Source organism: Plectropomus leopardus, chromosome 9 (assembly GCF_008729295.1).
Source record: "Plectropomus leopardus isolate mb chromosome 9, YSFRI_Pleo_2.0, whole genome shotgun sequence".
Lineage (NCBI taxonomy): Eukaryota > Metazoa > Chordata > Actinopteri > Perciformes > Serranidae > Plectropomus > Plectropomus leopardus.
This window is the reverse complement of record NC_056471.1, coordinates 20,006,878-20,021,232: the sequence shown is the minus strand read 5'-3', so window position 1 is coordinate 20,021,232 and position 14,355 is coordinate 20,006,878. Positions and strand designations below refer to the sequence as shown.

Here is a 14,355-nt window from a genome sequence, read left to right as displayed (position 1 = left end):
GTCGATCATTTAACTGATTACAGGTCTAGTGTATAGACTTTAGTGGCATCCAGCGGTGTGGTTGCACTTTTCACATGCAGAGCGTGGAGGAGCACCACAGTGACTGATAAAAAAATGCCAAAACGATATCAGCCCTATCTATAGCCTGTGTTTGGGTTGTCTGTTCTGGGCTACTGTAGAAGCAACACGACAAACTCCATGGAAGAGGAACCGCTCTGTAGATATAAACGGCTCATTTTAACATTATGAAAACACAACGATTCTTATTTTTTAGTTAATTATAGACAATACATACCATGTCTGCCAGTTGATGCTGCTAAATCCAACACACAGGACCTTTAATTGACCTTTTGTTGCAGCTCTAATCATGACACTTTATCCGAAAGTAAAATAATATAAAATATTTGTTTTCCGTGTGTGTGTATATATATATATATATATATATATATATATTGCTTTGGATAAAATACTACATCAAGTGACAGTGAAACACAATTAAAATCTAATTTACAAGCATTAATACAGACACGTTTGCATAAGAGGAGACACCATGACACAATCCAGAATCACACAAATTATTCTTTATTCAAAACAGTTACAAACAATTAAATGTCATAGGAAGACAAAGTGTTATAAATCTATTTGAGAATCCATTAGAGATTAAATGTCATCAGAAATCTGTAGTTCAATCCACATGATTCACGCTACAAACAGTAGGCTGTAGTGCATTTATCGTTAGATCTTCTCTGTGAGATGAAGCCACAGCATCATCATATTTAGCTTATTTTGATTATGTAAAATATTTTTACCCTGGTTTGACTTAAGTAGCTAATATTTTTCCATAAGCAACTATCAGCATAGCATTTTATCAATAGAAAAGACCTCAAACCTCTCACATCCCTCAAAATCCCCAAAATATCTACATTCATCTTCAAAATCTTTATATTAAAATATTAAAACACATTTCATCTTGGCAGCTTCATTAGTGGAAAAACCGTTTGTTGTGCTTGAGTGTGCTGTTGTTACAAGTTTTATAAAGTCTGAAAACTACAGAGCCTTGATCCCGAACCAACCAGCTTCATATTCAAACCAAAAAAGGCATGAGGGACACATGGAGGTAAAGTTAATTAGGCAAGACAGAAATCACATTTTTTGGCTAAATCTCAGATGTTAATTAGTTTTCTGTGAGCGACCGTGATAAGTATCATTAGGCTTTGCTGGTGATCTGTTAACTGAGCTCCTGAACGTGCGACCCGGGACTCTCATCACTGTGTGTTCTTGTTTTCTTTTTTGCTGCCTCCGAACAAAGCTCCTGCCAGAGCCATGATACCCAGACCCACCACCGCAGCCACACCCGCCACCATGACGGTCTCGCCGGCTTTGCGCACCTGCAGAGGGAAACAAACAGCTTTTAGTTGTTGAGCAGAGACATAATGAGTCTTCTTCACATTCAAATCTCTATTAACATTATCCACAACTGTACGATGCCTATCACTCAGACATTAAGACATTTTCCAGCTTATTTTTGATGCAAAGCAGAAATTTAGTTTATGGAGTGCTGAGTGCTTACAGCGCACATCGCATAACTGCAACGTTATCCATTCGATTCCAGCTGGGGACGTTTGTTGTATGTCTACTTCTTCACTGACAAATAGTCCAACAGAGGTGAAAATGACAAAAGAAAAAGACGAAATGTGGATTAAGCTGTCTAGGAGGTTTAAGGGGTTTTCTTGGATGTATCAATACATTTTTTCCTCACTATGAAAACAGGTCAGTATTGGTTGGTTAATTCTATGGAGTTCCTAAAGACCCAAAACTTGATATTTTTTTTATTTTGTATACGCAAATTAATTGTCCACACAAGCTAAGATTGTTTTGTAATGTCACAGTGACCTATGACCACCCAATTCTAATAATTTCATTGCTGAGTCCAAGTGGACGTATGTGCCAAATTTGAGGAAATTTCCATGAGTGGGACGGACGGTCAGACAACCTGAAAACACACGATGTTTGGCCACAGAAGTTGTCGACGCAGAGGCATAAAAAATGGCTGTTTCTGAGAAACTAAAAGACAATCGAGTATTTGGTACCTATGAATTCATAACAAGTTGAGTATCAACGATATGTACACATATGCAGTGTAAAACATGTAATACATTTAACAGACACAATATTGGCATTTTTCAAAAACCCTGACTTTGACTATTGATAAAAGTCTAATTTTTCATGTGATCTGAAATTTTCAAATTTGTTCCATTGGATATGCCTAAAATTATGCCAGATTTCAAAACTTTAGACCAATCAGAACAATCATTGTGGCATTTTTCACATACTAAAAATAGTCTTATGGCACAACTGGGTTGTATCGTGTTTTTTGTTTCATGTGCAAGTAAACTTAACTCATGCCCGACTTAAACAAACCGGACTCCACCGACTCGATCCTGCCTTCCATCTGTGTTTCAAAACTGTCTCATATATAAAAGACTAACATGCGTCCACTGACCTGCCGGGATTCTGCTTTTCCGTAGCGCAGCTCGTTTGCAAAGTGCTCACAGTTCCCCCTGAAGACGCAGTACGGCAGCTCCTCGCCCACCAGCGCACAGGCCTCCCTCACAATGACGTGAGCCGGACGGGGCTTGTACTCCTTGTCGAGGCTGTTGTTGATTTTCCACTGGTTGGTTCCCACCACATCCCACAGCTCCTCTTTCTTCACCATGGCCTTCTCAGTCAGGACAGACATCATACTGTTGGCGCTGGCCCCCGGGACCTCAGCTATTAATAGAAAGGGAAGGAGAGAGAACTTGTGTGGTGCATGGTTCATGCAACAAAAATGCTGTTTTGTGAGTGGTTTATGAATTATGGATCAGTTCAACCACACAAATAATCTGACACTGTAGTCTGAAAAATTGCACACGACAGTGCACGTTTTGTGTGTGTGCGTGCATGCATGGCGGACTCACAGGGTGGTGCCAAGTGAACAATGAAGCCATCGCCGACATACACAGCCCAGTGCTGATAGGAGCCCCGAAAGATCTCAATCAAGTCTCCGACCTCTGGTTTCTCATCATACTTGGATTACAACAGAAAGAAACAAGATTTGACTTGGCAACAACTGCAGCATATCTGACCAACTCCCTGGTTTAAACAAACATAAGATGAGATAAGACTTGTATTTGGCTATGCAAATAAAACTTACTTGACATTAAATACGATTAAGTAATACAAAGAAGAACACTTTAGACACACTATAAAAGTTGCATAATGACACATAAAAAAAGAACAAAAAACAGCTGTTACATAGAAACTAGGGGAGACTGGGAACAGTTGCAACAGATTTCATTCCCCCGATCAGAAACAAGTTGCTGCAACCGTCCTCAAGCTAAGCAGCCATATCACAATACTCCACACAACACAATTTTCTAACATGCACAATTCACTGTGCATACATGAAACAATACATAAAAGGATAGTTCACCCAAATATATACATTTGTCAGCTGCTGTCTACGACATGAGATTACATTTATATTTTAAGTTAAATGATTATTGGAGTTAACAGAATAATGTGATTATCATTATTTCTTATAAATATAATATTATTGTTGTAATTGCACATTGGTAAAAAAAAAAAATAAGTAAGCCATTATTGTTTATTATACACCGAATAAATCATCTAAAAGTAGAAACTTTACTCTATTTGTTTTCACTTTGGGAAAAGTGAGGAAGAGGGATACTAACAGAGGGATTCCCCACAAACAAAACACAATAACTGTGATATTGTGTAAACATATAATATATTATTGCACAATTATTATACCACTCCTGAGAGAAAAAAACAAAAGTTATTAAACAAAATTTAATGTGTTTTTCAACATGTTGCAACTGTTCCCATGGTTACAGGATTATTTATGTACAAATGTATGTAAAAATAATAATTAAAAGGTGACACACACACACAAAAAAACAGAATTGAAATGGAAAGATAACAATCAGCCAAATTTACAGCATTTACTCATTTTCTATATTCTGGTAAAGTGATATTTTCTCACCAGTGTCGGGGCCATGTCAGTGTTTCTTTTGTCTGTAACCCTGGACTGGTTTGACTTTGAGCACCTGCAGGAACAAATCATCTTAAAATAACCAAATATTAGCACATAACATGAGATTCTGAGAGAGCAAAATTAAACATTAAAGGAAAAGAAAGGTAAAAATAATTCACTTTCCCTTTGGTCATAATGTATCTATATGTTTTTGCCTGTTTGCAAGTCTAACACAGCACATTTTAAGAATACATTATATACAATACAGTGGTGGAAAAAAAACAATAAGTACATTTACTCAATACCTGAGAAGAATTTTAAGGTACATTTTCTTTACTTGGGTATTTAAATTACACGTTACTTTATACCTTTACCCCATTACATTTTGGTGGCATATATTGCACTTTTTACTCCACTACATTTATTTACTAACTTTAAATACTAGTTCAGTAAACATCTCTTTAAAATCACATCATTAAAACCTTCATGCTGGTAGGATTTATTTCAGGGCTGCTGTATTATACTGCAATAATTTTAACTGGGTGTACCTAATAAGTGCTGAGTATTAGACTAATACTGCAATTATCGTCCACATAGAATTAAAGACACATTTGTAAGACCGGAAACAGAAAGCGAAACATCAAGATAGTCCAAAGCTAGTGGTTAGCTTGAACTGGTCTTTGTTTACATCATCTCAGCGCCTCCAACAGCTGCTGGTTTTTAGCTAACGTCACCTCAAAAAATACTGCAGCGTCAGCACAACACGCAGCCTCGGCCTCTGAGCTATAAACAGATCGTCCTCTTACCTTTTAATGCGACGCCCACGGCAAGTTTTAATGCGAAAAGCGACACCAGAGACACCGACACCAGAGACACCGACACCGGAGCTCAGCTGCGAGCGATCAGCTGATCTATGATCTGTGGATCCGCAGCACGTGACCTTCAGAATAAAAGCGTCACCCAAACGTCAAAAGGGACCTTCATCTAACACAGACCTATGACGTAGTTTTAGCTAAAAATAAATGAATCGATAATAAGACTGGAAATGAAATTATTATTATTATATTAGTCATTTAAATTGTGATGATAATAATAATAATAATAATAATTGTAAAATGTTGGCAGAGGCCTTGTTAAGGCAGTACTGTTCCCTACCTTAGACAGCTCTTGGTTGATTCTCTCATAGTCTTGTGCACTTCTCGAGTAGAAACCTATGGTGCAGCTTGGGTACTGTTAAATCAACACCGCTCTATAACAGTTTCTAAACAAAAACTACTGTAAACTTCATGTAGGTAGGAGTTACTGTATATTAAGCTGAGTTAGTTTTAGCCAGGTGTACTTTAGTGACAACTGAGAATATTTTGGAGATAATAAAATTAAAAAAGCTGATGCAAATCCCTCACACTGGTCCAGTGACCTTTAATTATGTGTCACAAAATCCCAGTATGTCATGACTATCTCTCTGCAGAATGACGACATCACCATGTCAAATGTAAAAGGTTGCCAGTTAATGGTGGTTATGATGCACTCATGTCTCTAATGTGGCATAACATAGAGTATTTATTAAAACAATCCTGCTCTGTTGACCTTTTGTTCCCTAGACTAACAGTATAATCACAGTGGTTAAAGAATAACCTTAAGCTCTTTAAGTATGCCATAGTGTACAAAGGTGACTAATTGGGAAACATTTTTAGTAGAATGAGTTTAGTAGAAACGCTGTGAGGGCATTATTACTTTATTTAATAAACCAGGATATTTAAGTGGAAAATTCAGTTCTGTAGGAGAAAAGATGAAACCTTAAATAGTGAATTAGAACATTTCTGTTCGCGAATATTTAAAAAAAACCCTGCTGATAGAATAATAAATATTAAATAAAGATAAAATCAAGGGCGCCAACACCTGGATTAACCCCTTGAAACCTGGCAAAATGAGCTTTATTTCTTTCAAAAAACCAAACCAACGTATAAATGTGAATTTCAATGTAAATATCAATATATATCTTGCACTCCAACCATTCTTGTATATAACACTTTAATTCCATGGTTCTGTTTCTTGCACTGTTACACTGTTACTTGTGTTACTTGTTTTGTTTTGCACTGCTAGACTCGTACTTTTTATATTTTATATTTTATATTTGTATCTTCTATTTTATCTGTTTTCTTTTCTTTTTCTATATTTATGTTGCACCAACCCACCAGAACAAATTCCTCGTATTGTGTTAACTAACTGAGCTCGTGCTGGAAGTTACTGTGATAACAAAAGAGCTGTTGGGAAACGTTACTTTGAGATTTTCAGTGTCGTGCTGGAATTACTGTGATAACAAAAGAGCTTTGGGAAGTTACTTTGAGATTTTCAGTGTAATTCTGCTTAAGGTTTAAAAATGAAAAAAGCTGTTTCATTTGTCATTTTACGCTGGTTATTTGTCAAAAACAACATAAAAATGTTGATATTATGTCAGTTGTATTAAAGCTTGTATTCGTTTTCCTGTATTTTTTATTTTATACAAGATTTCAGTGGAATATATTTTATGTCTGCAGTGCACCTGAGGATTATTGTTTTTCCTTTTTTAAACTTTTCTATTTATTCAATATAAAGACAACACATACAACATGTAGGACAGAGGATGTTCATGAATTCACATACTTATCATATTTTGGTCTTTTCATGTCCATCTTCAACAATACTAGCTAATCAATAGTAATACCATTTCCCACAATGCAGTCACTTACTCAGCATTTAACTCCCACCTTTCCGTTTAGTCCAAGAAAAAGACTGCAAAAATATACAAATATGACAAACCTGTAATAATAATAAAATATAAACCAAAGTTAAAGGCAAAGCAGAATGAGAAACAAACAATTAAAAACAAACAAGAAAAAATAAGCAAAAGCAAGAAAACAAACTATTATTATTATTTCTATTATAAATGTTTTGTAGTTGATAAATTGACTAATAACTTAGTTAACTGAAGGAAAAATAATTTGTAACTTTTTTGATAATTTATGAGTTATTTGTTTTGTTATAGGTCACCTTCTTAAGTATGAGATTTCCTGTGTTTGTCTTATGTGATAGTAAATTAAATATGAAAACATCTTAACGATATCTGTTTAGGCTAAGGCTGTAACAATCAATTGATTAATTGTTGAATATTTTTTTCTTACTAAATTTATAAGCTATTAATCTGTTTAAGTTTTCTTTTTTAAGTCTCCACATATTCTGATTCCAGCTTCTAAAATATTAATAATTTCTGGTTTCTTTACTTCTCTATGACAGTAAACTGAATATCTTTGGTTGTGGATTAAAAAAACACTTAAAGACATAATATTGGGCTTTGGGAAAATGTTGATTAACAAATGAAACTATTTTCTGACATTTTATTAATCAGACAACTTATTGATTAATCAAGAGGCCTAGTTTGGACTGAGCAAGTTGAGAATTTTTTTTTTTTAATGTGTTAGAGTTACAGTGACTGGTAAATCACAAGGTTATTCTATCATAAAATGAATTGTTAGTTTCAGCCCTAAAATATATTGTTCTCTTTTATGTTCTTGGTAATGTAAATAGATCTTTTGGGTCTGAAAGAAACGTCCCTTCATACATATACAGCGACACACCTCTTTCTTCTGTAATTTTCTGCTTGTTTATGCTGAACTTTCCATTCTGCCGCTCATGTCATTGTGTCCACTCCTCTCCTGCAGCGCTCAGGAACTCTCCCAGGAGATCAAGTCCTTCATCAGCGGCGTTGACACGGTTCAGGGCCGGAAGCTCAGTGTCCGGGAACACGCCCGCTGTGCTGTGCGTCTGCTGCGCTCGGTCCCGGCCTGTCGGGGGGCAGTGCTGGAGCATCTCAGGGGCGTTTATGATGAGCACGTCTCCGCCTTCCTGCACAACCTGGAGACGGAGAGTGACGCCGGCTCCAGCTCCAACCTGGAGGACATCATACAGGTGAGAAGGACACACACATAGGACTTGTTATAAAACTGGAACCATATCGTGAAAATCATGAAGCGATGAAGATATTTAAAGGTAAAGGGACTTTTCTTGTGCTGTTTTCAAATGCCTATCACAGGTGTTCAAACCTATGAAACTTGAGTAAATTGGGGAAATTTCTTCAAAAATATGTTGGGGAATAGACAATAAGCAACTTGTAAGAAATCTTCCACAGATTACAAGAAATTAATAGATATGGAAATGTATTATTTTTTTAAATGTGTAGGGGGAAAAAAATCTGTATCTCTAGTTATCATATTTACATATTTAAAATTATATAGAACTAAAAAACAAAACTAACTAAAAAGTTACAGAATTATTAAACATTTTAAAGCATGTTTTTTAGGGCATTTCCTCGTTGTTATTGTTGTTTCTACACTTTATGTCTTTTTTATTTATTATTATTTATTTTTAGACTCATTTTCATGTAGTTTTCTTGCATTTCTTTCATTTTTTTAATGATTTTTTTTTAGCTTTTGCCTTTAGTTAATAGGACAGGTTAAGCATGAAAGGGGGAGACAGGGGATGACATGCAGCAAAGGGCCAAGGCTGGAATTGGACTTGCAGCCGCTGCAGTGAGGACATAGCCTCTGTACATGGGGCGCCCGCTCCACCAACTGAGCTACTGGGCACTCCCACTTTTAAATAACTTTTGGGTCATTTCTTCATTTATTGCTTGTTGCCTTCTTTCCATGTTTTTGAAAAAATCATGCTAATTTGCTCAGGTTTCAAAGGGTTAAAGGCCGTGTCACAAGAGTAACAGATCCAGACGTCGAAATTCCCTCAGAGCGCGGTTTTAGTTATTTCTGGTTCTGTTCCTTTAGGAGGTCCATGGCGTGCTGTCAGAGTTCATCCGTCTCAACCCTCGGGCCTGGGCGCCTCTGGTGTCCACCTGGGCTGTGGACCTGTTGGGGCAGCTGAGCAGCAAACACGCTGGCCGCAGGGTGGCCCCTCACGCCTCCAGCCTCAACGAGCTGCTCCAGCTGTGGATGTCCTGTGCCGCCACCCGCTCCCTCATGGAGGCCTACTCTCAGTGTTTGGCCGCCATGCTGGCCTGGTGCCCCGACGCGTGTGTGGATGCGCTGTTGGACACGTCAGTTCAGCACTCTCCGCATTTTGACTGGGTGGTGGCTCACATCGGCTCTGCCTTCCCGGGTACTATCATCAGTCGAGTCCTGGCGTGCGGACTCAAAGACTTCTGCTCTCATGGCGCCAAGGATCAAGGGTTAATGGTGATGGGCGTGGACAAAGGCAGCAGAGTGCCAAAGATTGGCTCGGTGGTGGGAATCCTTGGACACCTTGCAGCGCACCACTCAGACAGCATCAGGAAGGAGCTTCTCAGGATGTTTCAGGAGAGCCTGAGTCCGTCGAGTCCGCTTTCTCCCACCTCATCTTCAACATCCTGGGAGAGTTCCCCTCAGCTCCGCCGTGCTGCAGTACCGTTTCTGCTGCAGCTGGCTGCAATGTCCCCCAACCTGTTTGGTGCGGTGTCTGCGGAGCTGGTGGAGCTGCTGCGCCCTCCCGTGCTGCTTCAGCTGCAGGTGTTGCTGCAGGGCCTCCCCAGAGAGGAGCTGGACAACATGCTGGGGCTGGCCGTCCACCTCATCAGCCAGAGCCCTTCAGGAGGGTCGCGAGTCCTCCGTTTCCTGGCAGACACGGCGACCCCGGCCTCAGTCATCATCTCCGGCCCTACTCCCTCCCCTCACGAAGGAGTCAGAGAAGGTTGCGATCGCCTCCTCCAGATGCTGCTGCTGCATCTCCACAAACTGGTCTTCAACCGCTCCGACGGAGCTGAAGTGAACCCCCATCACTCGCCGTCCTTTCAGCCCCAAAGGGTCATCCCCTTCTTGGAAGAGCTGCAGTCTCACGTCGGAGAGCTCTGTGCCGAGACGCTGCGACTGGAAAGGAAGCGTCACCTCTGGCTGCACCAGTTGCTGTGTCTCCTGTCAGTGTATGGGGGCCCCAACGTGGCCACTGAGGCCCTCTGCCAGCTGCTCACACAGGCCCACAACCCAGAGGAGCTGGCTCTGGCCTGGCAGCTCCACACCACGCTCTCCTCTTGCATGGCGGGACTCATTCCTGCCGCTGTAGCTCGCTGTGTGGCCCAGATCCACACACACACTCTGGGGCCCCGGCAGCTGCGGCAGCTGTTGCTGAACCTGGCCGCAGCCATCCAGAGTCAGGATGAGGAGAGAAGAGGTGCAGCAGGTGTTCAGTCCTCCATGGCGATCCAGGTGGGCTCGGCGGTCTCGGGACACCTGCATGATTTTGGCCCGCTCCTCCTCCACGGTGACCCGGCTGTGTCTCATGCTGCAGTGCGCCTCCTATCCTGTAGCCCACTCCCTCGCACCTCCTCCCCAGCACACCTGCTCCTGCTCTCCCGTGCTGCCGTCACTCATTTCTTTCTGGCGCTGAGGAGAAGAGGAGAAACAGGGAAGGTGGGGAGAGACGGGGGACAGGCAGCCGAGGCGGTGAACTGCTCTGTCCTCCTCCTGTCCCGGTTCGCAGCGTATTCTCCGCTCACCCTCAAAGCGGTGCTTCAGCAGCTGGTTGAGGGAGCGCTACATAAAGGCAACGCTGGCCTGTTTGGAGGGCAGATCGCAGACATGTCTGGCGCCCCTTTGCCTTCACCGTCTGTGTCTCCAGACATCGGGGCCTCTTTGCTGGATATCAACTGTCGGTTCGGTACCACCGTCAACTTTTCTGGCAGCGTGTGGTCGGTGTTTCATGCCGGAGTGATTGGCAAGGGGCTAAAGGCCCGCTCTGAGGCACAGCTGCCTGACCCATCGGGGGTCATGCAGGTGAGTTGTACAATTTGAGAAATATAGTTTAGCACAGTTTCAGGCAAAATGTAGAATCAGTAAACTAACAGCAGATTAGTTCAGGGCTCTGCAGGTTGTTGAAAAGTCTTAAAAGGAATTTAATTAATTAATCTAAAAAGTAGGCTTTATTTGCTATTAGAATGTCTCTTAAATATTAAGACATGGTAAGTAGAATTTAATGATTTTTTTGACATTGCATTGTAATATCTCAAAAATAATTGGAAACATCAACTTTTGGGAAATTATTTAATAAATTCCTCTTCTTAAACTCGTCGTGATGAGAATCCAAGCAGTAGATTCTCACATGCAGGTAAACCAAATAGATACTTTTATGATAATATTATATGTTCATTGCCTCCCACGTGTTCCTCTCTAAAAAGTGTTGTTTTATTCAACATTTGATGAAGATAATCTAACTTTTTCACTGGATGAAAAAAATATGATGTTACATGTTACAATTAACATTTGGGCAGTATAAAATTGTCCGTCTTCAATTTTGGTTATTAGAAAATTGGTCTCAACTTCTGAGTGGCATTAAAAAAAGTCTTAAATCTAATTTGCTTTAAGCTGCAGTAACTCTGGCAGTCGACACTATATACATATTAGTGAAATGGTTTTCCCCTTGCCTTTTTTATACTGAGATCGCACTATGGGGCCGCTACAAAGTCCCTTCTCTATGTTGCCTTTGCATTTTTACACAGAGCCAGACAATGGTGGCAACATGCCTTGATTTTTAGACAGAATGCTGGCATCACGGAATCAAAAGTGATGGCATGACATGTAACACAACAGCGTTGGCCTCTAGTGTGACATAAGACATATGCGTTGGCAGCAACCCACTAGTAATGAAATTTCACAATCACATTTTCCAAGCCTGGAGAAGTCATGGAATTAATAACAATCATTCAAAGTTTTGGAAAAGTCATGAAATTTTGTGTAATGAAAATGTTACACTAATTTTCTGTAGATAACCTTCCATGTAATGTAAAAGCAAATGTATTTTCTGTGGCTCACGACATAACGTAGCTCTCTTATATGTGTCACATGTGGCAAAGTTTTGTTGACCATCACACAAGTTTCTTCATTTTCTCCCCATGTTCCTTCTCTCCCTTCATCTCTCCTTCAGCGAGCTGAAGTTATGTTTGAATAGAGTTTGAATCTGATATGTTTGAAAAACAGAGGGCGAGTGGGGCAAGAATTTTTCTTTTTTTAAATTATTATTATAGGTCTTTAAAAAAAATTTTGTCCGTGAAAAAGTGTGGGAGCCCTGACAATAACAATGGCATCACATAGCAATAAGAATCATTTATCCTCTCTGTTATGTGGTGGCTGATCTCGGCTTCCAGACCTCATTGTTTTCTCAATTATCAGACTATTTTGCCACTGTTTTTCTTTGAGTTAGCCACTAACTACTTACAGCTGCTTTTAAAATCTCCAACACACAACACGTCATCAAAAAGTTACATACGCCCTGCTGGCTGTCCCCTTTGTTTCAGCACTGTTGCTGCCTCCTGTGCTGGCTTAAACGCAAAACGACTCTGCCATCCCATTTCACGATTGTACCTTTTATACAGATTGGCAAGGCGGCATAATGGTGCGGTATTCTTCCTTAAATAAATAGACATTGTAAAAAGGGATATAGTCTAGCACAGTTTTCAGCAAAATGTCGATTAGATAATCTTACAGCAGAAGAGTCAATGCTATATAGTAATAAAGGAAGTGGGTTTTACATAATAAATAGGTCATGTATGCACATTTCCGAAACCACATTTTCCACATAAACATTTGACAGGAAACTATGAAGAAAGTCTTACTGAGTGAAAGTAGTTACACAAGTAAATTCTGAATATTTCACACATTGCAAATATATTATCTATTCTACATCTGAAAGTGATTAAATGTAGTAGAATTTGTGTAATAAACGTTATTATATGTAGTTTGTGTTTGATGTGCTGCTGCAAAAAAGACTAAAAAATGCATCACTGTCTTTCTCTTCTCTCTGCAGAACATCCAGACTCTGCTGGCTGTCGTGGTCCAGTGTTGCAGCTCCTCCGGTCTCAACGGCTCAATCAACGGCTCCCGACCACCATCTGACCCTGATGAGCCGTTGCCCATCAACGCCGAGGCAGCCAAGGTTGTTGCAGTTACATTAGTTGAAAACGTCTGTCCAGATGTGGCCAACGGTGAGCTGTCCTGGCCCCCGGAGGAGCACGCCCGCACCACGGTGGAGCGAGACATCCACATTCGCCGTTGCTTTGAGGCCCACCCGGTGCTCTTCCCTCTGCTTCAGGTGGTGGCGGCTGGACGTCCGGCTCTCTGCTACTGCTCAGCCGTGCTCAGAGGTCTCCTGGCCACTCTGCTGGCCCACTGGGAGGCGTCCCGCGAGGCGTTGTCCACAGACTCCCCGTGGCACCTCCAGGCTTCCTGTCTCCTGGTGTCCTGCATGGGAGAGGGTCAACTCCTGCCGCCCGTGCTGGCCAACGTCCATGAAGCATTCCCCCACCTCACTCCCTTTGAAGTGAGGCTGCTGCTCCTGGCCGTGTGGGAGTATGTCAGAGGCAACGGGCCCTTGCCCCAGAAGTTTGTGTTTAGCTCGGAAAAAGGGCTGTTCTGCAGAGATTTCTCACGTGACGGTGACGTGGCGCGATACGTGGCACCGATTCACAGCGTTCTACATAAAAACATTGACAGATTGGGACACCTGTGCTGGCGTTTCCAGCTCTAAAAGGCAGTGGAGATCAAACTGTGCAGAGCAGGTGGCAAAAGGATACATAGAGACTGTTAAATAGTTGGAAAACTGTGTTACATTGCTCCAAGATCGGACTGCAGAGTTACTGCCACTGTACTTCAGTTTCAAGTATAGCTGTGTGCATGTGTGTGTGTGTGTGTGTGTGTGTGTGTACCTTTTGTACCATATTTTTAGATCTGATTTGTTTCTATGAGAGACAAGGAGACGAGAAATGGCACACATGTATATGATGTTAATACAGAATTTGCTCCACACAACATACAGCCTTAATGTGTCATTTTAGCTGGAAAATACAACGTTGGTAATGTATAGATGTTTTTGTATCATTTTCAGATGTCTAACACACACACTGCCTTGTGTTTTGTTATCCACCCAAAACTGTTGTTTCAACCACTTTACAAAATAAATCATTTGGTCTTAGAATGGGTTTTGAATTGAGCATCTTTGTTAATGCTGAAATGTTTTATCAGTGGTTACCGCAAAGCCATACTATCATTTCTTTATATCCTGGAAATGTGTGAGGCCAGTGGTTTCCACAAACCGTCTAAATGCAGGGAAGTGATTTTTTCTTTGTAGAAACTGATTAATTTGAATAACATTTGGCGATAAAACTACAGCATATTTCCCAAGATGAAAACAAACATTAGAGAAATTATGAAAAAAAAAATCTCTGTGTAGCAGAGTTTAGTTTGTTCTCTTTGCCCCAGTAATCATCTTGTGATCCCTTTTGGGGGTCCTGACACCCAGGTTGTATC

General features: G+C 40.7%; 2 protein-coding genes across 2 annotated transcripts; one reads left to right on the top strand and one right to left on the bottom strand.

Annotated features, from left to right (window-relative positions):
- Nucleotides 1-561: 561 nt before the first annotated feature.
- LOC121947982 (phospholipase A and acyltransferase 3-like) lies at nucleotides 562-4,936 on the bottom strand. The gene is made up of 5 exons (XM_042493198.1): nucleotides 4,846-4,936; nucleotides 4,049-4,112; nucleotides 2,961-3,069; nucleotides 2,504-2,772; nucleotides 562-1,388 (listed from the first exon to the last, which is right to left on the bottom strand). The coding sequence occupies exons 2-5, from the start codon at nucleotides 4,061-4,063 to the stop codon at nucleotides 1,266-1,268; spliced, it is 516 nt and encodes a 171-aa protein (XP_042349132.1). The 5' UTR covers nucleotides 4,064-4,112; nucleotides 4,846-4,936; the 3' UTR covers nucleotides 562-1,265.
- A 2,772-nt stretch (nucleotides 4,937-7,708) lies between these two features.
- Nucleotides 7,709-13,985, top strand: ints5 (integrator complex subunit 5). The gene is made up of 3 exons (XM_042493894.1): nucleotides 7,709-7,984; nucleotides 8,854-10,830; nucleotides 12,857-13,985. The coding sequence occupies exons 1-3, from the start codon at nucleotides 7,709-7,711 to the stop codon at nucleotides 13,574-13,576; spliced, it is 2,973 nt and encodes a 990-aa protein (XP_042349828.1). The 3' UTR covers nucleotides 13,577-13,985.
- The last annotated feature ends 370 nt before the right edge of the window (nucleotides 13,986-14,355 follow it).

Bases quoted from the DNA above. Each gene is read 5' to 3' on its own strand.
- LOC121947982 (XM_042493198.1), bottom strand. The intron at 2,773-2,960 runs GTGAGTCCGCCA...TTCTATTAATAG, and splicing joins TGTTCACTTGGCACCACCCT to CTGAGGTCCCGGGGGCCAGC. The intron at 1,389-2,503 runs GTCAGTGGACGC...TTCCCTCTGCAG, and splicing joins GAAAAGCAGAATCCCGGCAG to GTGCGCAAAGCCGGCGAGAC.
- ints5 (XM_042493894.1), top strand. From the start codon at position 7,709: ATGTCATTGTGTCCACTCCTCTCCTGCAGCGCTCAGGAACTCTCCCAG. The intron at 7,985-8,853 runs GTGAGAAGGACA...CTGTTCCTTTAG, and splicing joins ACCTGGAGGACATCATACAG to GAGGTCCATGGCGTGCTGTC. The intron at 10,831-12,856 runs GTGAGTTGTACA...TTCTCTCTGCAG, and splicing joins ACCCATCGGGGGTCATGCAG to AACATCCAGACTCTGCTGGC.